Here is a 23,264-nt window from a genome sequence, read left to right as displayed (position 1 = left end):
TTCAAACAGAGCCTCAGATAGTTGTATTCCCATCTAACCACTAGCTCCTGCCATGTAGATCTTTCCAGTTTCTGCCCCTTGGATACCTCCAATAGTTGCTATATTGAAAAAGCCTCCTGATCAGAAAATCTTTGGTTTAAACCTGTCATTATGTGTACTTTACTCTTTTTCTCTCCCATATTTCAACTGGTATTCAACAAATATTCCTGTCACTTTTTCCTAGACTTCAAGAGAAGTAAATACGCCCTTCACAAGCCATATCACCTGACTTTTCCTACGTCCGTTCTTCTAGAATATGCTATGCCCTTCCGTAATTGCATTCTGGTATTGCTGTTTACCCAGCCACTACTCTGCAATGCCAGTTAGGTCACACTGGGGTATCAAGACCATAAGGTTATATCTCACTTACATCTCAGACTGCAATGTTTGTGGATCTATACTTCAGATGTTTGATGGCTCAGTTCTCATTCTCCCTTTCTTTTTGCAATTTTTTCCTTTTTCTCCTCTCTCTCCTCCCCACCTTGGCTGTCACCATCCATATTCTGAATCTATACCCTGAGAACGGGAGGAGGTAAAGCCTGCAGAATTTTTTTCACTGGTGCCTTTTAAAACTAGTTCAAAGCCTGGCTCATGAAGAGCAACTTGCCAGGCCGGTAAGAAGGTTTTCCTCAAGAGTTAATCTTACAGACCGCTATGCTGCATGCCCACCTTCACACCGCCTGTGCAGCCAGCCCTCCCCCCCGGCATGAGCTGGCCCTTTTATCCCTAGCCGAGGGCACGGGTAAGATCAGCATCTCTGCTCGGAGCTTCTGCAGCCTCACTCGTATCGTACCTGCAGTAACACCAGCGCCCAAGTATACAAACAGGAGATGCCACACGCGAAGCTGTTTTGCTCTTTTGTGGCAATATCCATGTGCCTAGGTATGTGTAAAACTTGTTACTTTAGGGAAATGAGATAATTCTTAAAAATGATTACTCCTACCGTTATTTCAAACTGCAGATATGGAAGGTATTACTTTATATCTTCATGAAAATTAATGTCTTAAGCTAATTAAATAACTGCCTGTGTGCTTGTCAAAATATTATATTTATACATGAGATTTATTTCTTCAAATTACTGAAAATAATTTCATTGAATTAATACAATACGCCAGTAAGATTCCCGGCATATGATGTCTGTTTTGACATTAATATTGAGGGAAAATTTAATCTACTCAATTCTTTTTTGACATCTGTATAGTAGACAAGACAGGGATCAATGCATGCATAGCCTCTCGTTTTTGCCAATTTTATGCAAATCAAAGGGCAAAAAAGAGCATCATTTTATTCCATTATTCCATTATGCCTAGTACAATTATTGTTTCATTCTCCTTATTGCGGCCTATTTGATGTACTTGTTTTTCCATTTTTTGCAAGTATCACTTTCCAAAGTTTAATAGCACAACGACTCCAGTATTAACAGAGAAAAGAAAGAAGTAATTTTTTTCAAATACATAGAGGGGAATGAACGGAAAAATTCACTAGGCTCCAAAAGCAGTAAGTGGAAAGGAAAATGCAATTTTAGGAAAAGCAAATAATTTCGTTACAGTGTTCATAAAAAATATTGAGCAATTAAGTATTATAGAGGTTACTACAGTAGCCATTGTTAAAAGTTTTTTAAAAGAAGAGTAAGAAATCAACATGAGGTTATATTGAAATGGAATCACTAAGACTAGGCAATATCACTCCAAAGGAGCTGAACGGTGATATAAATATAAAGATGGAAACGTTGTTAATCAAAATACTGATTGTACTGTTGATTTAACAGTTACCCAACATTTTACTTTTTTTCTTTTCCAAAGAGATGAAATTTGTCAGCCTGAAAATATGGACTGAGAAGTCATGCTTCAGTAGCCTTAGAAGAAATTGGTGTAGGACTTACAAAGCTCTTGGGTAAAGTATAATGTGATGAGGAAAAAACAGTAAGCCACTAATAATAAATGCAGTCTTCCTAAGTCTTGCAAAGAAAAAATAGTGGATAAGAGAAAATTGGAGCATATGGTTTATTTTGATTTTGAAAATCTTTTAGTAAGGCTTTTTTTGACATCATTCAGTAAACTAGCCTTATCCAGAAAAATGTGGAAACCTTTGCTAAATTCTGAAGGAGCGGTGTAAATCCCCGTAAGGTGAATGGAATTTCATTACCATCGAATAAAATTTTCAGGATTTTGCTGAAACTTATGAATAAAAAGAACAAATACAGAAATAAAGGCAGCAGTGGTATGAATCCTAAAGATCATTTCCTGATTTAGAAAAGAATGGGAGAAAATAACTGAAAGTAAATGCTTTCTCAGCTAGAAAAAGTCTAATAGCCATGTCCCTTTGGGATCATTAAGGGTATTGGATAAATTCAGTATACCTACTAATGATGTGTAAGAAAGGTTGAATTGTGAGATGGAGCTTTGCTGACAAGGAAAAAATGCCCTAGCTTAGTCAAGATTAAGCAGGATTGTGAGAAACTCCAGAAGGAATAGCAGTGAAAATGAAATGCAGCAGAACGGATGCAGAAGAATACTCAACAAAAGAGACATTTGCAGTAGAAAATGTCAGTGTTTTCCAGATAATTTGTAATATATTGCAGGATGCATCAAGGTTTCAGCATGGTATGCAATTACATATCTATTCAATGAAAGACTTTTAAAAACTTTTTATTTTGAAAAAATCAAAGGATCATACTAAGAGTCAAGATCAAAGTCAGCAGATTCATTCAGTCATAGATGGAAAGGCTGTCAGGTATAGCTTGGCTATTTAATTTTTCGTATGTGTACAGAAAGTATATAAAAACATAATATGACTATTTCCTGTTTCAGTACACTTTTATTTGACAGCAGACAGGTGTTTCAAATAACGGCAATGTCATTGTCAGTGCTGATAGAACTTGGGTTTGTCTGGTCTCTGTTTTTCTGAAGTCTCTTTCATCGTTAAATGGACCTGAAGCCAACTTGTAATTTACCCTGATATTCTTGATCCAAAGTCCACAATTTTAAAATAAGTGTGTAAAAATGTAATTACTTTTTTCCTGATAAAAAAATTCTGCAAAGGAACAAACATTTCAGTAACTGTCCGGCTCTTTCTCTGTAGAATAGATTTTACACCTCGGCTTATGCACATGCATAAAAATATAGAACTGACCCTAACACTTTTTTTCTCCAGATATTGGCTTTTGATAAAATAATATGAACATTAATTTCCCCTTCCTTTGTTTTGTAGTTCTTTCTGAGTTTGGTAAGCTTCCTACAACATTTACAGTCTTTATTGTATGGCAGTTTGCTTGTCAATACTTAGTGGAGCTGGTGGTAACAAATGTGACTTACTGCTGTAGCAAAATACATGCATGGGTGTTAAGAAAGGTAAGATTTTCTATCAAGGTTTCATTTTAGAAGGGTGCCAGTGAATCTTCTGTGAACTTTATTTCTCTCTAAATTAAAAAAAAAAAAAAAGAGTAGGCAAGGGAAGGCTTATATTTTTAATCTTATAAAATTGATGCCTCCCAACAGTTGACTTACCGGCTAAGACAAATATGAACACAAAATTGTGACACACATTATTCTGTTAGCACTAGAATCTGCTGAGTAGGGATAAATTTGTTTTACCTCACGGAAGAGACTGATGGTTTTCATAATACCTGAAAGGGTTATATGGAAGGGCTCAGGTGACTCAGTGTCACTCAATGAAAAATTAGCATGGAATTTAGGAAAAAAAGCCTTATGTTGTCCTCCATCCAAAGTGTTGTGTGCATATTTGGAAAGAAAAGGGAAAGCTTACACCCAAGTTATACTTGTAAGGTTCAATAAGAAGCCTGTACAGTGCACACCATAAAGCCTCTACATTGCTCTGATGTGTTAAGCTAGAACAGCTCTTGAAACTCTGTCAAATCACTCTGCAGCTATTACCTCCACTACACCAATCTACATGCTAGTTTTACCAACTCAGCTCTATATATCCCTGCCCAGAAGCAGTGCAGAGCTTGGCCCCTTTTACCTAACGAGTCTGATAATGTCTGTCCCAAGGAGAAGGGAAAGGGCATGGAAAACATTTGTTTCTCTTAATATCCTTGCAAAGAGGTCAACCACAAAGGTAATCTTTTTTTTTTCCCCTCTTCTGTTCAGCCGGTTATATTGTTCTTTGCAACATCACTGCAAAAATACGTCTGCACTAGATACCCTAAATAGGACTAAGCGTCCTTAAGGAAAGATGTTCTCTGCAGCAAGGCTTGATTGATATCAGCCTGTAGGAGAGGGCCAGCAGAGCAGGGAGGGGTGCGTATGGGGGGACTGCGTGGAGGAGAGGATGGATTCTGCTACATTCTTGTCCTCAAGGTCTGGAGGAGAGGATGGATTCTGCTACATTCTTGTCCTCAGGGTCTTGCAGAAATTCTGAACAACTGAAGAAGTCTGCCTTTGAGGGCTGTTTGCCTTTATCCACTCCACCCTGCCTCACAACAGCAACCATATAGATCTTTATTTATACTTCAAGCTGTTTTGCTGAATGAACACAAACGTATCAGTATTTTTCTCCTTGTATACTAGTGCTTAGGTTTTGATAGTAACAGCCAAGGAGCCTTTGTACTTTATACTTGTTCTTTTTATTTTGCTTTCGTACTACGATGGATATTTTCTCGGAAGGTTTTGTTCACATAACCTTCTACATCACTACTCTAGCATGTCATCTCATTATCTGTTTTTATTCAGTAACTTAAAACTTTTGATAAGTTACTCAAATGCTTTTAATTTGTAAATTCTATGCAAGACATTTTAGTACATTAGTCCTTTAAAAGTGTGAATGATTTCTGTGTCAAGAACCAGAAGGATGAAAGGTGTAAAAAGTTACACTTCCAAGAAAAGTGGAACTTACAGATATGCAAGTAACGATGCAAGGATTGACAGATCTGACTTCTCTCAGCCAGATCTGTTAACTTCATCTGACACCAAAAAAATCCCATCAAATCAGCATAGAAGAGAACCAATATTGGCATTTGCACATCATTCATTTCCTAAGGTTATGAAATATCTACTGCATTGATGTGACATACAGCAGCCAAAAGGTTTGCATTCCTTCATTTTTGTAGCTTGTTACATTTAGCCAGGAGATAGCTGTCCAGTGTTTCCTCCTCGCTGTTCTAAATCTAGAACCCTTTATAGTTGTGTTTACATTTTTAGTTATGATCGTTTACGCAGTAAAATTACTGTCATACTATTCTCTGCACCTTATAACAATCCTAGTCCTTTTCTGACGGTCTATTTGTGTTTTTCCTCCAGCTTCACAGAATTACCTGAAAAGCTGTTTAAGTTTGCCCAACGTAAATTCGTATTTCTCTTTTCTTGTCTTTTTTTTTTATTATTCATTACTGAAGAAGAAAATTGGCATTTAATGGACAAATGCACACTGATCATTGTGCTTTTGAGTAGATCTCTTGCCTGGTAAAGGATTGTTGAGAGCTCAGCTTTGCTGTGAATGTTAATTTCAAAAAATTGGCTGACTTCTGTAGATCTGAAGCAAAATCTTCCTTCAGTCTGAGAAAAAGATGGTGCTGGCTTTAGAACATTTTTGGTTGGTATAAAGGAGTTGAGAAAGTGGAGGAGGAATGTATCTATCTCCCTGCCATGGTAAGCAAAACTACTGCTTAAAGTGTTTCAGAGATTAAAGAGTAGTCTTGAACTGACTTTGTGTCTTGGACTGTAATCTTGTATTAACTGCATTTCTGGTCTTGTAACGTCATTTAACAGAGGACAGTTGTTCAGCAGCCTTAATCATATGTAATATTGTACAATTAGCAGGCTGTTCGACAAAGGCTTCAGCCTCAGCTTTTTTTCATAAAATATAAAGCAGCAACACAATTTCCATTTCCTCTCTTTGCATGAGCTCACCAATTCATTACAAAACACATACAAAGAGATGTCTAATAGCTAAGAAATGTGTCTGATCCAGAACAATGAAATGATCTATCTCCGCTCTGTTAGGAGGACAATGTACAGACTCCCGGACTGAGAGCGGCTGTGGTCCTCCTGACATCCTCTGGAATGAAACTGGACAAATCACTTTTCACCTCTCTTTTCCCCACACACTTTCAGCCATTCCCTCCGTCAAGACTGTGAACTCTGTAAGGCACAGCCTGTTTCTCGGTGATGTTTGTATTGTGCTTAGCTCTGACAACCTGATCTTGGTTGGACTCTTATGTCACACAAAGTACCAATAGATACTGCTGGATGTTACTGTGCTCCTTACTGTAGTACTTATGTACTTTCATTTTTTGGAAATTCAGGTGAGGGTTTAAGGGTATGGCTGGGAAAACAGGTTAAACCAAAACCGAAACAATTCCTCCACACTCCAAGGGTAAGAACTGCAGGATCTGGAGAAGGGTCGATTTGGATCTGATTTCAGACTCTTTTAACATGGGTCACTTCGGACCTATCTGTTTTGAGATGGTAGCAGGAGATGAAATTAAATACCTTTTCTTTATCTTCTTGGAATAGAGACGTCATGTCATAAATTCTCAATTTCAGCATTAGGAGAAAGTTTCAGAGGGTTTGATTGCTGTGATTTTATTTTCTTCATTTCTTGACAGCAAGGCTCATTTTTTTCTTGTAAAAATCGTAAAATGAAAACAGGTTATAGCACAGTTGAAAAAGATGGGCTGCGTATGGCACATTTTACAGAAAAAAAGGACATTTCAGGCAGCTTTATTACAACGATTACTTTTGTACAGCTGTTTACAGACCTGGGAACTTTTGTTACTGCTCATCAGGCTGTAAGCGGAAGGCAACGTCTTGATTTGAACCGTAAAATGGGAAGATGGAGTGAATCTTAGGAAGGTAAGGATTTCAAAACAATCTGTAACATCTCTTCTAGCATTAACCGTCCTCAGTTCAAAGCAAACCGCCTCTGAACTTTGCAGGACCCGAGGCAAATACCGGAGCGGCCCGGCCCCTGTGGAGAAGGGATCGAGGGAGCGGGCCGGGAGACAGCAGAGCCTGCGCCCGCCGGCTGCTCCCCCCGCTGACCGGGGACCGGGCAGCGCCGAGCGGCCCCGAGCCGGGGGCTCCCGCCGGCGCCCCCCCTCGCTAACGGCCGCCCGCGCGCCGGGGCGGGGCGGGTCCGCCCCCGCCCGCTGCCCCCCCCCCCGCCCCCTCCGCCCGCGGGGCAGTAGGGCCGCCGAGGGCTGGGCGGCTGCCGCGTTCCGCCGGCTTTGTGCGGCGGTGGCCTGCGTGCCCGCAGCGGGGGGGAGCCGGCCCGGTGCCGTTTCATCTGCCCCCGCCTGTGTTTCTTAAGCGCGGGCAGGAGAGGTTTCTGTTGAAGCGCAGAGCGCAGGTTGCTGTCGCTGGGCGCAGGGGAAGGGGCGGGAGAGGCGTGTGGGACGCGGGAGCTGCCGGTGTGCGGTTACCGCGGCTGCACCTTCCCCGCTCCGGACGGAGGGGAGGGCGGTCCCCCGCCTTCCCCGCGCCGCCGAGGGACGGGCGGAGGGACGGATCCAAACGGACCGAGGGGCGGGGGGCGTTAGAGCGAGCAGGCGGCTCTGAAAGGAGATGACAATTAGCCTTTAAAAATGGCTGCTTGGAAGCTGTCAGCTGGGACACGGAGGTGCTGTTAGCCCTCCTCTCCCACCCTCCTCCCGCCTCTCTTCCCTGCAGGGCTAATAGCGGAGAGTAGATAAGAGCTCCTCAGCCCTTTCCTCGCCGCTGAGCCCCCCCTCTCCCGCCGGTGCGGGGTGCCGTAGCGGCTCCGGGGCCCGGCCGCCCTCACTTCCCATCTGACTGACTGGCGAGAGGACGGCGGCGGCCCCCGCCTCCCCGCGCTCCTCCTCGCTGCCGCCTGCGTGTGTGCCGCGGGCAGAGGGACTACAAAGGAGAAGGGGGAGTCGGGGGGCTACATGATCGAGGGTGGTGTGCGTGTGTGTGCACGCCGGTGGGGGGCATATCTGGCCAGGAGAAAACACAAGGTCAAGAGGCAGTTCTCCTCCTCCATGGAAGAAGACGGGAGCGATGAGCCCTGAGGAGGACGACGAAGAGAAGGGGTGGATGGCTGAGGGCTGCTGCTGCCGGGCTTCCCCTCGGGAGTGACGGGGCGCGGAGGGCTGAAGGGGCCGGAGGAGGCAACGCTGGGGTCGGGAGGGAGGAGAGGAAGGCGAGAAGGAAGCGGGGGGTTTGAATCTCCCTGGCTGGATTATTTCTCCTCAGGGGAAGCTGTCCCTGCCCGGGGTGCCCGGGCGGCGCTGCCATCGCCGCCCGCCGCCGGCCGCGCCTCGGCCCATGGCCCCCGCGGCGAAGATGGACCTGGGCAGCGCTGCGAGGAGAGCGGGAGCTGCCCCCGCGCCCCTGGGCGTCTGGAGACCTTTCCCCTCCTGCTGCTGCTGCTTCTCCTCGCTCCTGGATGTGAACAGCTGGCTGCTCTTCTACGGCTTCTTGTACCTAGCCCTCTATGCCCAGGTGTCCCAGTCCAAGTCCTGCGACAAAATCTCCTGCTTCTCGGGTCATTGTGTCAACTCCACCTGTGTCTGCGACCAGGGCTGGGTGGGAGACCAGTGCCAACATTGCCAGGGCAGGTTCAAGTAAGTCTCTGCATATTATTATTCCCTCTTTTTCCTCCCTACATCCTTTTCCTGTTGTTTTCACTTGCCTGGTTTTTTTTTTTTTTTTTTGCATGTGTCTGCTATGATTTTGTTCATGTGTGGTGGAAGTATGTGACAGAAGTTAAGGATGAAATAGGCTCTTCCACCTAATGATCCCTCCCTCTAAGAACACGGGACACAGTCCTCTGATGGAAAATTGTACCCGCTGACTTACTGCTGAAAATAGGCTGCTCCACTTGATGGGAATTGAGAGACAAGGAGAAATTGGCCTAAAGCTGCGTCGCTGCTGTCCCTTCTGGAAATGTCATGGAAGTGACATATGCACTTCATGGGGCTCCCCAGGGAGCAAAAATTAGTAGGGGATTTGAATGACTTTTTCCTTCTGGAGAGTGAAAGTGTTTTGCTTGTTCCAGTCTTCCTTCCTTTTCTTTCAAATGTTGTAGCTAAATGGGCATTAGTGAGGCACATTCAGGATAACGTAAGTGTAACTTAGTGAAATGTGCATCACTCATGACAAGGCTTGCAGGAGAGGATAGAGTGGTAAATATAAAACAGTAATATATTTTTGCAAAGGAGTGAGTGGTCAGTGAAGTTAGAACTACCTTCTCATTCTTAAAAGTAGATGTGATACTGAGTCATTGATCAGTGAGAAGGAAGCGCACCCTGACACTTGGTTTTCTATATGTAGTGGAAAAGAAGACTTAATTTATAGGGCTGTCACTTCCCCCCCGCCCCCTTTGGTATCAGTATAAAGACTGGCTGTGAAGAATACTGTTTGCTGTTATTTCACTATATAACCTTGGACAGGACATCTCATTTCATTCCCTTGTAAAACACCCCTTAAAAGCTGGAACTCTATTTATTAAGTACATTGACATATACAGCTGGAAAGTGTTCTAATACCTAGCTAATAATATGTTGGTGAGGCTGTGTCTTACAGAATTAAAATTCTATCTTCGGAAAGTACTTTAATAGGTAAAAGTATCAATAATTGCCTATTTTAGATTGTGTTTAAGTTCAGTTTTCTCTTTGGAGTACTAAAATTAAGCTATATATTTTACATCTCTTTTAAACATTTAATCTGAGGTCACTCATCCCCAAATAAACAAAAAGTAAATCCAGTAACTTGTTAGCTTGGGAAGTTCAGTAGCTGGGAGTCAGACATGGCTGAAGTAATGTGCATGCTGCAGAGAAAGGAACAATTCACTGATAATATCTGGTGGATTATTCCATCAGTGAGATTATAACTGAGTTATAAAGGCAATATAAGGCAAATATAGTACATCTCTTACCTGCATATGAACTTGGTAATAAGATTTTAAAGTTCGTCATTTCTTGCCTGTGTGTATTGAGGATTTGGGGTTTGTCCTGCTCTGTGCTGTGGAACAATGGGCTAATTGCGTAGGGATTGAGAGTGAGGAGAGGAGGCCCAGGTGAATCTTCTTTGTGTGTGCTGATCTGCAGGAGACAGGCTTGCAGAGCTATTATTTCCTTGCTTTAAAGAGATTACTTGTATCCTTTGTCTTGATGCCACTTACAACAGACCCTAATAGTGCAAGGGCTGAAGCAAATTTTCATTTCTTAAATTCCAAAGCTTGTTGTGAATTAGCATATTCTCTGAATGGTTACTGGAGCCTTTATCCAGTCTTCGCAGGTATTTCCTTGGTTATCTGTTAAAACATTTATGTTTCTTTACATTGGTTGTATCTGTCGGGTGAGGAGGCACAGTGGTTACGTTTTCACTTCTGGTAGAAAGTTAATAATCCATCCCCACCTAGAGGAAGTTCTGCCTGAATGTTGAAAGGGCACCTCTTCTGAGTGAAGCTAACACAGTGGTTAATCGATGTGCTGTTAGGTGTTTTGGTGAAATCAGAATGAATTTCTCATTAACTCCTCTATATTCTTTCATGCTTAGCTTTAGAAATGCCAGTGATGCTTGCATTGTGAATTTTATCATGGAAGTAAGCTGTTTCTATTATGTTGGAGACCTATTTTTTTACTGAGGACACTTTCATAGTGGTATCTTTGATAGCTCATCTGTAATCTTTATTCTTAGAAGCAAAATATACTCTGCAATGAAAACAAGCATTCTAAGATTTAAAGCTTTTCTTCAAGTCCTGTGAGTTGGGGATGGCATGAAATATGTTAATGTGTGTTACAATGCAAGCAGCAGCTCAGAGTGGTTGTATTTTGAATCCTGAAAATTCAGATGGGTGTTGAATGGGTAATGAGTCAAGTCTATGTATTTCCAACTCTTCAGCTGGAAAATGAATGTTAGTCTGCCTTATGGCTGGGTGATTGAAAACCTTTCTGACTTCTGTGGCAATTGATGGTTTGACTTATTATTGTGGAACATTTGCATATTGTTTCCATTTGTCTGTGAGGCGTGAGTATCTGCTTTATACCCAAGTAGCTATGGCTGGACTTCTGCAGCAGTGGTACTTTCACTTCACAAGTTATGTTGGATGTATATCACTTTTGCAGCAGTTGCTTCTGTCAGTAAGAATTATTACAAAGAATGTTTCAGAATGACATAAAGATTGAAAAGTGTGTTTGGCTATTATAACTGCATTAACAATTAATTTATGGGTTGTAGATATGACCTATACAAATGTTTACAGTAATATGCAAGGTTCTAGTAACATTTACATTGTTTCAAAGTTTCAGCAGTTTGAAGTGCCTAGGTGTGTGTCTATTACGCAAGATGAAAATTGAACTTCTAATGACCTAAACTGGACACGTGTAAAACCTGTTTTCTCACTGGATTATTTGAGGAAACAGATTTTTAAGGGTAGGCTTAAAACATTTGAAAATAAAAGGGTCTTTATTTTTCTTCATACAAGTGAAGTGTGGGTATTTTTGCTCTGCTGGGAATGAGCGACTTGCATTAGCAAGCATCAGAAACCTTGTCCTAAGAGAAATACTGTACCTAGGGGTAACTTGGGGCCATTAATTCTTTGGTGAGAGATATGTAGTATTTTTGGCTTTGTTATTTCTCAGTCTAGAAAATAAATAAAACATAGCAGAGAGACATCAAAAATAATTGATCAATCTTAGTAAGCAGGTGTCAAAATTAATTGACAATACTATGGTAACCTTGCCTTTTCCCTGTAGGAGAACTGCTGAGTAAGTAGACTACTTTGCAAATGTTGATCTGGACTGGATGAAAGAAGGGTGGATGGGGGAAAAAATGGGCAAAAAGATTCTCTAGCGCTCTTTTATTACTCGTATTTATCAACTTTTGTATTTACTCCTTGTATTGTGAAGCATGTGGCAACTTGCTATATAAATTGAAGTGTTGTTATTCTTGCTGCATTGCATTCATATCCATGTCAGTCACTTTTCAGAATGACCTAGGCCTCATCTCTGCCTGGCAGTAAATTATTTTATTCTCTCTTCAGGATGGATATCTGAATGCAATTCTGACTTATTTCCGTCTCTCTTAAACTTTTTTTTTTCCCCCCTTCCCTTCTGCTCTAACAATGCAAAAACTTTTTTCTTTTTTTTTTGGTAGCAAAATAAAAAAGTTTTATAAAAAGAGAGGGGAAAGGAGTTCTGTCTGCCTGCCCACGGGAGGCAAGTGAAAGGTAAGAAAGCCAAAGGGTGAGCGGTTTCTGTTTTTATAGCAGGGAGCTTCAAACAGCACAGTTCCCAAGATGTAAACAAAACCACAAACATAAAAGCACAGTGTCTAGTTTTATTCTGATAGATTGATTTATTAAGGAAATGAAGCTTTTGATGCTACATCTGCCATTCTTCCTTCCCCTATCCTATACCTTTGAATTTGTTGGTCAGTTGCAGTTTTCATGATGATATGAGTTTGGGCAGAAGGGAGAGGGAAAGTCTGCCCAAGTCAGTTGTGTTATGAGACTCGAGGGAATTCAGGGAGACAAACATTATGAATAGCTCAACTGCAGGAAAAGCTGCAGTCACAGCTTCTATGTATTTAGATGTCAAAGTCAATCAATGTTGAGATGCAGCACTGTAGGAAAACAGGTTTCATTAGTTTTGCTACTCACAGAATGACTTCTTGGAAGAAAAAGAAAGTTCCCTTCAGGTTGGAGCAACTGGAAATATCCAGTCTTCTAAAATGCTGTCTTTAAAAAAGTAGAGTGTGTCTTCAGATGGTTATCATTGTTTATTTGATAACTTGTGAGTCCCAATTGGCATATGTAGTGAAGCAGACTGTACAGGATAGGTGAGCACCTTTGAATACCTATGCTTCAGTCAATCTGCTTTGCCTAGTCCTAGATATCTAGTTGTTATGAAGAGAGTAAGAACAAATTGATCTGTTTGATTATTAAACGTTGTCTCCAGATGTTCTTATTACACTTCTAAATCACCTCCTGCACGTTCTCCATAATTTCTAGAGCTCCTGTAAAAGATTCTGCATTCTTCAAGGACAAAGCAATTTCCAAGTACAAGAATGTTCACATCTGAAATGTTAAAAGGGTATAAAATTTTATTATTCCAGGCAAAATCCTTATTTCTGTCTAAAACTCTGAATGCTGCTGTCTGCAGAATGACTGACGCAAGGAAAGTGTTCTTAAATTGCAGATAGTAAATTAACAATAATGTTGTATTAAGAAATGATATTTAGAAAAAAGTTAGTTTTAGCTGCAGCCAGTTGAAGTTCATGCTGCTGTGAAAAGGGATGACTTTATCCTTCACGCTTCTCTTTGATTACATCTTTCTGCTTCTTATGTAAGCATTAATATTCCTGCTGAGAGTTGAAAAGTTATCAACAGGAACATATCTCCCCACCTCCCAGCCAACTTTTTTTTTAAGCCAGCTCAGTTTCCTCATGTTACTTCACTTGCATAAGTCTCTTGTTGACCCAAAGGAGGTATCAGGAATGAGCAGGTGTGGATGGGAAAAGAAAATTGTCCCTTTTAGAAGTGGTACAGACCTAGTGAGCCTTAACTTTAATGTGAAACAACATCACCATTAAACTGGTGCAACTTCTGTTATACAGGGTGAAATCCTGAGTCAAGCTATCAGTTGCAAAACTGCCTTTGTCATCAGCATGGCCCGTGTCTGATTCAAGACATATGCATAATTATTCTTACTGACATCAGTGGAATTGTGTGTGAGATTTTTACACCTGCAAATTGCCTTTTTATAAGTCAACATGTGAATGTTAATATAATTAAACTAGTGGAAACATCAGTGATTATGATTTTATCCTTATAAAATGTGCTCTTTAAATTGATTTTAGTGGTGATGCTCTCAAAGATATTTCTTCCAATGTGAGTTATTCTCTCTGTCTGTATTAAAACTTTAAAATGCAATGATAGTTTGTATGATAGAGATTCTGAATTTGAAAGGAATACATTTTTTTATTCAATCTTGTTTTGAAATGTAGAAGCATAAGCCATACGACAATACTAAACTCCTCCTACAAGCTGAACAATCTGCACTGAAAAGTGTTTTTTGAAAGGAAATAAATATTTTTGAAAACTTTAAAAATGATTTTTATTAGAGTGTATTTTTTGTTGTTAATACTTCCTATATATAATCATTTAGGTTGGAAAAGACCCTTAAGATCACAGAGTCCAACCATTAACCTAACACTACCAAGTCCACCACTAAACCATTTGAATGTTTTTTATGGGTTTTTATAGACAAGACCAGAAATGAACTCTCGGATTACCTGTTCTTACAGCTTGCCTTATGGAGGCTGTAGGGTAACTCTGAGTTAATTCCTGTTTTTGAACACGTTTTAGAAAAGCATCCGTACTTGTCTGAAAACACTTCCACTGACTGAAAGCCCATTACAGACTTTCAAAATTCTTCCATTGGTTAGTTATCCTCACAGTTTTCTATAACCAGCAAAAACAAATGCTTAATCCCCCTAATCCAGAAGATCTACCCTACCTCATTTTTTTTGACTCTCTGAGTTGCCATGTTTTCGTGTGTTTTGAGTCATGCCTTCATTGCAAAGTTGTCAGTATGTCAGGCTTATGTTCCTGTGTAGGTGAAAATATTGTCACCTTTTCCTCACTGAGAATGGAGGAGGAGTGCTCCTTGAGTCGTCTCAACATAAAACAAGTTTTTCCATCCTTAATTGCTCTCTTGCTTTTTAGCCTTCCCTATTTTATCAGCATTCTTGAGCAATGAATGCCAGAACTAGATGCTTGTCTTTTGGTAATGGTTGTATTGGTGAAATGTAGAAGCAGAGTAACCTCTCCCCTGCTGCTTGGTGTCCTGCTGCGTGCAGCTGCAGAGAATGCTTCGAAGCTTACCACTGTGCTGGCAGCTCAGTCCATTATTTTCTGCCTCAAGTCATTTCAGAGCTGCTGCATCCTCAGTACCAAGTGATTGATGCATGGCCCTGCTTTTCTCAAACTAGTCTGTGAACTGAACACAGCCTCCCCTATTTGGGGTGATATTTAATTGTGGGGCTACAAACATGCATGTGTTTGGGATGGAGCAATGCTCTTTTTAAAACACCCCTCTTCCCCCCAAGCAATAGATAACTAAGAGTGTACGGAGTCCCTTCCTGTGTGTAAATCTGAGACCATCTATAGGATTGAATCCAAACACAAGTTAGGCAAAGGGGTTTTGGATTCTGGAGTCTAGTTTTTTTGCAGACAAAACAGTTGGTTACTTAAGGAAGTAAGTGTGGAAACAGATGGCTGATGACCCTGTCAGGCCTTCAGACAGCACCAAAGGCTGGTTGCTGTTGCTATGGGTGTGTAAAAAGCTCAGTTGTATCAAATGTATGCTTAAGTCTATCCGTAAATGATACATAAATGCCTGTACCGGTTATAGCTTTTAATATTTATTTTGTTTTAAATTTAATTTGGCAAATAAATAGTCTTACACTGTGTATCTCTTACTTCCTTTAACCAAAAAGAAAGCATGATCATATTTTGGAAGGCATTACCATAGTTCATGTCATCTTTTTAAAATGAGTATGAGTAGTTTTTGAGAGATCAGTCTATCACACTGCACTAGAAATTGATTTAATTGTATCAAAATGTAGGCAGAAAAGGTAGGAGGTAATACGAGATGCTACAGGAATATCCTTGGGATATTCTTACACATACTAACTGAAGTGTTGGTGGGAAAAAAAAATACTTACTTTAAAACTCTACTACATAGACAATAAAAAAATGCATTGGAAAGCTCATGCAATATTGAAGGATAATTGTCTGTCAGTGTCCATGGAATTTATTATTAGCTGTATAATCTAGTTTTGGAAAACATGCTACAAAGTTGATGTAAGGAGGAATAAATGATGGTGATACCTGAAAACACAGGCACTCCAGTGAACTGCAGCAGTTAACAGTAATAAAGGAACAATAGTAAACTGTAAGCAAAGTGTATGTTTTCATGTGAGGGGGGCGAGCAGAAGGAATTTTCAAACTAGTATTATAGGTTGCCGTATATATTATTAAAAGCCTAATGAGTGGACGTAAGAGTTGCATTGATTTCAGAGCTCCATGTGGAGTAAGACCCTATTGAGTAATGATGGAACTGAGCTCAACACTGTCTGTTACTTAGTCTTCATTGACAAGGTGCGAGAACTGTGTTTGGCTTTGGTCTCCTGCAGACAGAAAAACCTAAAGCTTTTAGACCTCTGAAAGGTAGTTTAGCCACTAGCTCTATAGAATATTGTGGGGTAAACATCTTAAACTCTCTGTTAAAGCAAGAGCATTTTGCAAAAACAGAACTCACTGTAAAATCTCTCCCAAAATGTAGCGCTTGTGTCACTCTTCTGGAAGAAATGGATTCCAGGATCTGTTTGAATCAGTATTTTATTTCTTAGCTAAGGATGGAAATGTGCTACTACCATCGTATGATGGCAAAATATCTAGCTTGTTCATGCTAATGATGTTTAGAAACAAGCTAGCAGTAGAATATTTCCAAGTTTTAAGCAACACCTATCTGAGAATCATGATTTGGGTAGGGAATTTTAAAGCCAGGATATTCTAGGATTACCTGGCAATGGCACAAGTACTGACGTACTTAAAGATTGGGAGCAGACACATAAAATGACACTCAACATCTAAATGTTCTTATGGATTTCTTCCATAATTTATGTGCTTCAGTGCCTCATCTGTAAAAAGGAAATAACACTTCCTGTAAGGTTAAAGGCTTGAGGTGACCCACGACTGTAATGATGAGGGACAGCTAATGAGCTAGGTACAATTCTAGAGAATGTATTTCGTCCTAGAATGTGATAAATACTATGGCATGAAGTACTGTTGTCCAAACTGTGCCTTGTATCTCAAACAGATGAATCAAATCTCTTCCTCATTAGATCAGATGGATCTAAAACTTGCAAGCAGCCTGTATAATTGCAGAATACTTGGAGAATAAATTGTTCTCTTATTTAAGAGAATCATTAGAAAAAAATTTTACCTTGTCCAAGTCACTGATAAGATTGTATTTCAGAAGGTAACACCCTGCAAAGAAGACCCAAGGCCAAACGTTGAGTTAAATCTTATAAACAAAATATTGTGATATGCAGTAGTACTTAACAGATATTTTGAAGACTTACTGCTCTACTTGTGTGAATACAATGGTCTATACTAGTCATTACATTCCTGTACCAGTATCAAAGAACCATGCATTCCTAATTTGTAGGATGATTACATTATGTTATTACAGAATTGTGAGTCTGGATCCACAGTCTTTAAATATAGATTTTTATTATAGACATGCAGTTTTATTTTATGTATAGATATATGTTCCCCTGTTTTTGAGTTTTCGGGTTGTTCTCTGTTGCCTTGAAGGCTAATAACTTGCCTTCAATGAAAAAGTGGATCATGTTGAGTATGCCACGTAACTGTTGGGATGCAGTAGCTAGGACTGAAGAACAATCAGAAGTATCACAAATGGTTGCGGTAGTAAAGTGTGAGTAGCAATGATTTTGGTCAAAAGCCTGGGAGGAGAGCTGGGGTTAGTAATGTCTTTAAATACTCTGGTGAGCTTTGCAGAAGCTTTTTATTCAAGGTGTAAGTAAACCATGAGGCACTGTGGAACAAGACAAATGTGCTTCATTGATTGCCACCCTTGCCCCCAATCCAAGGACAGAGATAAATTAACCAGAAAAATATCTTGCTAGTTATGCTGCAGTTTAAAATACTTTCCTTTTTGTAATGGATAGTAGTGGTGAATAAAATATGGTAAGCTTAATTTTCTTGATATGCATCTCAGCTTTCAAAACTCAAGAAAACTTTGACACACTCTGACTTATATAAAGGAGTACTTGATAGTTCCAGCTTTATTAGTAAAAGTGAAATGCTGAGTAATCAAACTGTAGGATAATTTGCACCCTTAATTTTTCTTTCCTGAATCTAGAGAGTAAGTGTGTGTGTATAAAAGTATCTCTTTCTCACAAAGAAAATCCACACCAATAAAACCAAAACAAATGCAAAACAACTCACATTCATGTTTGTGTGTGCAAACACAGTTTATGAATGTACTTTGGAGGATACTTGATAATCAAATGTGTTTGTGGTATATGCAAGATGTACCAAAGCAGCTATGGTGAAGAGGGAAATAAATTGTGTGTTTCATAGGAAGTATCATAGAGCTGCTGTAATTGAATTAAGCTGCGTGCTTCTGTAGTTCTCTCCTATCAGGAGATCAGTTTTGTTTGCTTCCTAAGTCAACTGAGGCTTTTCTAAAGGGTAACTTAAAACATTGAACAGGAGCTCGAAGGTGTTCTTGAAAAATGTCAAATACTGGACAAACAAACGACTGCTTTTGAAAACATACGAATTTGCACTTGTGTGCACAGCTGTAATATCATGTTAAGACAGCTGTGTTAGAAAATATTTTTGCAGATGTTTTCTAAACCCTAATGCTGATATAAGTATTAAATCCAGAACATTTGTATTTAAAACTTTGGGCTTTTTTCCTGGATATTTTTAATGGTGTAGCACTTTGTAGGAATAATGTGTGAGCACCCATTTTAATATGAAAATGACACAATTTTTCTACAGTTTTTAATTTCCAAATTGCTTATACTATTTTAGTTTTCATGGGAAAAAAATTCCTATATTTGAGGAAGTACTTACCTGTACACATCTGTATCATACTTTGTATCTGGATATCTTATTTAAGATACCTTATTTAAGCACTAGGATATCTTATTTAAGCACTAGGTAGCTAATAGTCACAATGGCCTTGAGAAATAGACACTTAGTTTTTGAGCTGTTTTACATGTAGGAAACCTAAAGTTGTGTGGTTGTCTAAGGTAACATAACAAATAAGTGACTGAATTGAAATGGAAGCTTGGGAGTTTATACAATTTTCTGTAATTCTGCCCCAGTCCTCATCTTAGGAAGACTGAATTGTTTTCAAATTGTACGTTCTTTTTCTGCAAATATACAATATAGATTGAAGTGCTTTGTTTTCTCAGAGACCTTTACTGTGTACCATAATCAGATATAGGAGAGGATATGAAGCTTGTTATTCAGGTATGGAGACATAGCTGAGGAGTTTTGTGAGGATATTTTAGACTGACTGTTCCAAACACATACTGCATGTCATTCAATGAGTATATGGGGGGCCTCTGATAATGCACATATAAATGCCAATATAGATTAGAGGTTTAGGAATACTCAGAGAATTGATCTTGAAAAGTATCCTCTGTTCAAATGAGCCAGGACACCAAAGCCGGACGGAGTTTGTAGTTGGTCTATCTTGTTTTTAAAGGGGGCAAGGGGAAGACGTGGAACAAGCAAACCACAGCTTAATATATTGAGTTCACAAAAGCTGTTCATTAACAAGAACGTTGTTGGATTATTTTATTTTCAATTTTATATACATCCTTGAAGTGCACTTACTGCTTTTGGGATTTGTATGTATTCAGAAATCTGTTCTCTAACATAAAACACTGAGGTGACAGGCAACTGAACGTAAGCAGAATATTCCTTTAAAGTTAGACTTAGGTTTTCTAATTTAGATTGACTGTGCTTATAAGTAGCAATTGGACTGGAAAGCGAAGCCAGTGTGTGTTACATTCTTTTGGCATGATGGAGGCTTGCAGTGTTGCTCTGAAATGGAATTTGAGAACATCTTCCTCTGAATTTTTCCTTTGCATTGTCTTGATAGTTTAAGATGGCTTAAGTGCATCTTAAAAAGCCTTACCTACTATTATTAAAAAAACCTGTGGTTAAAGTTCTTGCCTACTAAGGACATTCCTTTTAAAGAGCCTTATGCAGTTCTTTGACACATCACCTGCTGCTCTTCACAGTTGCTATTTTTTATCATCCTGATAAATTTGACTCTTTTTATTTCCATCTGCTAATGAAAATCAAGGCAGATGAAGGACATGCTTAATCTTACTCCTCATTTTTAAATACAGCAATTAAGATTCAGTCTGTTTTATTGTGATGATCAAGGAAAGCACTATGCAGTGTGTGATATTCTAGTTTATGTTGTAACTTTCTAATCTACAAGTTTCCTTATTGTCTTTATGTAATGCGCTGGGTGTGGAGGTAAATTACTGTGCTTCTGGGAGAATGACAAAACTAACATATGCTAATTTTGGTGAGTATAAGCATAGCTGCAGGAGATCTTTAGTAAAAGAAATATTCTTTGTTCTCATAGTTATGCCATTGCAGGCTTAGACTTCAGTGCATCATAGCATTTATTCTGGTGCTACTTGAAGGCGTACTTTTTTAAAAATTAAAACAACAGTATTTGATGAAGAAAATTCTCAGGTATCCTACGTTTAAAAATCCACACAATTTTAAGAAGCAGCAACTTCTGGGTTTTTCCTCCCTGTTGAGAACTTTCTTATTATGTTTTTGAGTCTTTTTGTCTTTAAATTTCTCAATTTCTTTTTTCTGTTTGTTTTTTTTTGTTTGTTTGTTTTTAACAGACCTGAAGTATTTAGAAGGCTTTCTGAGATGATGTTAACCTATAAGATAACAACTTATGCGAGCTCATCTTCAGTATATCATGTATTTATGAAGTATATGTGTTCTGATGATACAGTTTAAATGATAGTATGCTTTTATTTTATGGTGGTTCTGTTTTTAAGGACAGCTGATCATCCTCATTGAATTCTCTGTTCTTTGCTCATTACATTCCTCTTGGTAGGATATACTCGCCTTATAGTTGAGAAAATGTTCTAGGCTAAAAGATCTTGTCATCGCTTCCACAGAAAAGCAGAAAATGCTGTTAAAAATCTGGATGGAAATGTCTGGGAGCCTGCAAACCATGGCTCTGAAGGGAAGTATGGAACTGAGGTTAGCAGGTTTGTGTGTAAGGATGTTGCTGTGCAGAAAAAGCTGTATATTCTGGTCAATACATACTAGCATTACATGTTTCTATTTGTGCATGTGCTCAACAGCATAAGCTAGTAATATTGTTCAAGGCATCTCTGTCCTAGATTTCAATGGTAACTTGGGTTACAGGCTGCATAAATCTGGCCTGCTTGCTGCTGTGAATCTTATGGGTGGATTTTTTTCATAACAGGTATGAGAGTTTTGGAAGATATTGTCAGGGCTTAAGGGTATCAGAAGGGTTTTTATTTTTTTTCCCACCAATGTTGAATTTTACATAGTCCAGATTCACTTCTGCAGTTCTTTAGGGGTTTGTGTGCATGTGTGCTTTATGACTCCTGTTATTCACTCAGGCAGCAAGGAGAAAATTGCATAGTCGTGTGGATATGTGTGATGTCTGCATATCAGAAATACTATATAATTGCTCATCTAATTAATCACGTTGAAGTTTTGGGAGAGAGAAATAGACTTCTTCAGAAAGTAATATTCAGAAGCTGTGTGGATAATGAACTCAGTTCAGAGGTTCCACGTATTTGCAGAAGTATTTGCTTGAGGTGGGACTTGAAAGAAACTCTCTCTAAGGAGGTCACTCTATGCAAAGTAAGGAGTGTTGTAGAAACAGGTGGAATTTGAGCACATCCACAAAATAGGATTTTGGGCTTGTAATTGATTCAGGATGGGAAGCATTTCTTGGTTTTGGAGACAGGTTAAGTTTTATGAAGGTGCATATACCATCAGAAAGCATTCATGGACTTAGCGATAGTTGTAGGATAAAATTTAAATATAAATATTTAATAATTTAATATAAATTAATATTTAATAAAGATTAAATAAAATGGTATTAAATTTATTTGATTTCTAGTAAATTAATATTTATGGTATAACAAGGAATAATAAGACTGTTCATAATTTTGCACTTGCAATTAGACTGCAGGCTTGACTCAGTTGCTATAGTCTTAAGATGTAATTAATCTCTTTAGGGTTTGTTCTTTAATTTGAAGGTAAACTTCAGGAAACTTGTATAATAGAATGCAGAATCAGACTTTTAAAATGATGTATATATGACAATAGTGCATCTTTCATGTATAGGTGGTAAAATGTTTATTAACCTGCATTTTTTTAATGTGTAGTATGTATGTATGTAAATATGCATCACCTTGTTATGTTGTAGAATATTGAATTACTTTACCTATTGTGCTTGTCTTTATTTTTTAAATTACAACCAAATGAAGAAAAAGGAAATTTCCCAATAAAAGAATGTCAGGATAATAATAGGGAAGATTGACACTGACAATCAGTATTTGTGATACTTTGTGCCATATGCTTTTGAAGTTTGTGTGGCTGGATACAGTCAGTCCTTTTTAGAGGGATTTTTAAATGATACAAATAAGAAGTAAGTTGGTGAAATAATCTTTTCACCTAACGAACTGTTGGGAACTGTATTTATCATCCTGGTACTTCTAGAATCAAGCTGTTAAGGTGTTCTCCCATGCTAAGAAGGTCTTTATTATACAAACAGTCCTCATACGTGTGATTTAATTACATTAGTGTTGCACTCAGAAGAAAAAATAATTGTTAACTGCTTTTAGTTAGGATTGTGGTTCCAAATATTTTCCTTGAGTTAGAGATGTCCAAGGCAACGCTCTCCTTAAACATGTTTTATGCATGTGAAGAAAGGGAAATACTAGCTTCTGTTCAAGTAGAATTCCCTATCCTCTCTTAAGATATTTTTAACTTATCCTTGTCGGAAGCTTCTTTAGAAAAACAAGAACAGTTGCTATTATGAAATCTCTGGGAGCTTTACTGTGTGTGGATGGAGAAGAGAAATTAGAACCTTACCACAGAACAGAATAGGCACTTGAAAAACAAAACGGTAACTGGATTACGGCGTGTGGCCATTACTTTGGAGTAGTTGGCTTTTGAGTTTATGCTAAAGAGCACAGGAAGGAAAAACATTCAGGGTGAATGTTGTTTTTTAATGTAGGGTTATATGCTGAAGGGTAGGAGGAAAAAAATCTGAATAAGTGTGGTATTTTTGTACAACTACTATGAAATATGAATATTTGATTCTGTATCTGTTTAAGCCTGTTTCTATTGGTTCATCGAACTAACACAACATCTTATTAATTTTCCTTCTGTTTGCAATAAAATAGCAGTGTCTGCATTGCTCAGTAGTGGTATATGTATTTGTCAGGCATGTCTGAAGTTATCGGTGTCATGGGAGACTTATTTCTCAATTAATCTTTTCTGTTCATTCTAGACATAACTTGATGTTCCAAGAATCAAGTAACAGTCTTTTGTAGGTTTCCAAAAATGTTGTAAAAGTGCATTTAGTTGTATGATTTAGCGATACCAGGATCATACCTGAAGCAGAATTCTTCTGTTTATGTGTCTGATGGACTGAATTT

The 23,264-nt window shown here is 38.9% G+C and overlaps 1 protein-coding gene across 1 annotated transcript in view; it reads left to right on the top strand.

Annotated features, from left to right (window-relative positions):
• The first annotated feature begins 8,213 nt into the window (after positions 1-8,213).
• Positions 8,214-23,264, top strand: part of ATRNL1 (attractin like 1) — a 542,236-nt gene continuing 527,185 nt past the window's right edge. The window contains exon 1 of the mRNA XM_075504052.1: positions 8,214-8,584. Within this exon, the coding sequence (XP_075360167.1) occupies positions 8,286-8,584 (299 nt within the window). The 5' untranslated portion in view covers positions 8,214-8,285. The remainder of the gene's footprint in view (positions 8,585-23,264) is intronic.

Source organism: Mycteria americana, chromosome 6 (genome assembly GCF_035582795.1).
Source record: "Mycteria americana isolate JAX WOST 10 ecotype Jacksonville Zoo and Gardens chromosome 6, USCA_MyAme_1.0, whole genome shotgun sequence".
Taxonomy (NCBI): Eukaryota; Metazoa; Chordata; class Aves; order Ciconiiformes; family Ciconiidae; genus Mycteria; species Mycteria americana.
This window is presented reverse-complemented; position numbering and strand designations above follow the sequence as displayed.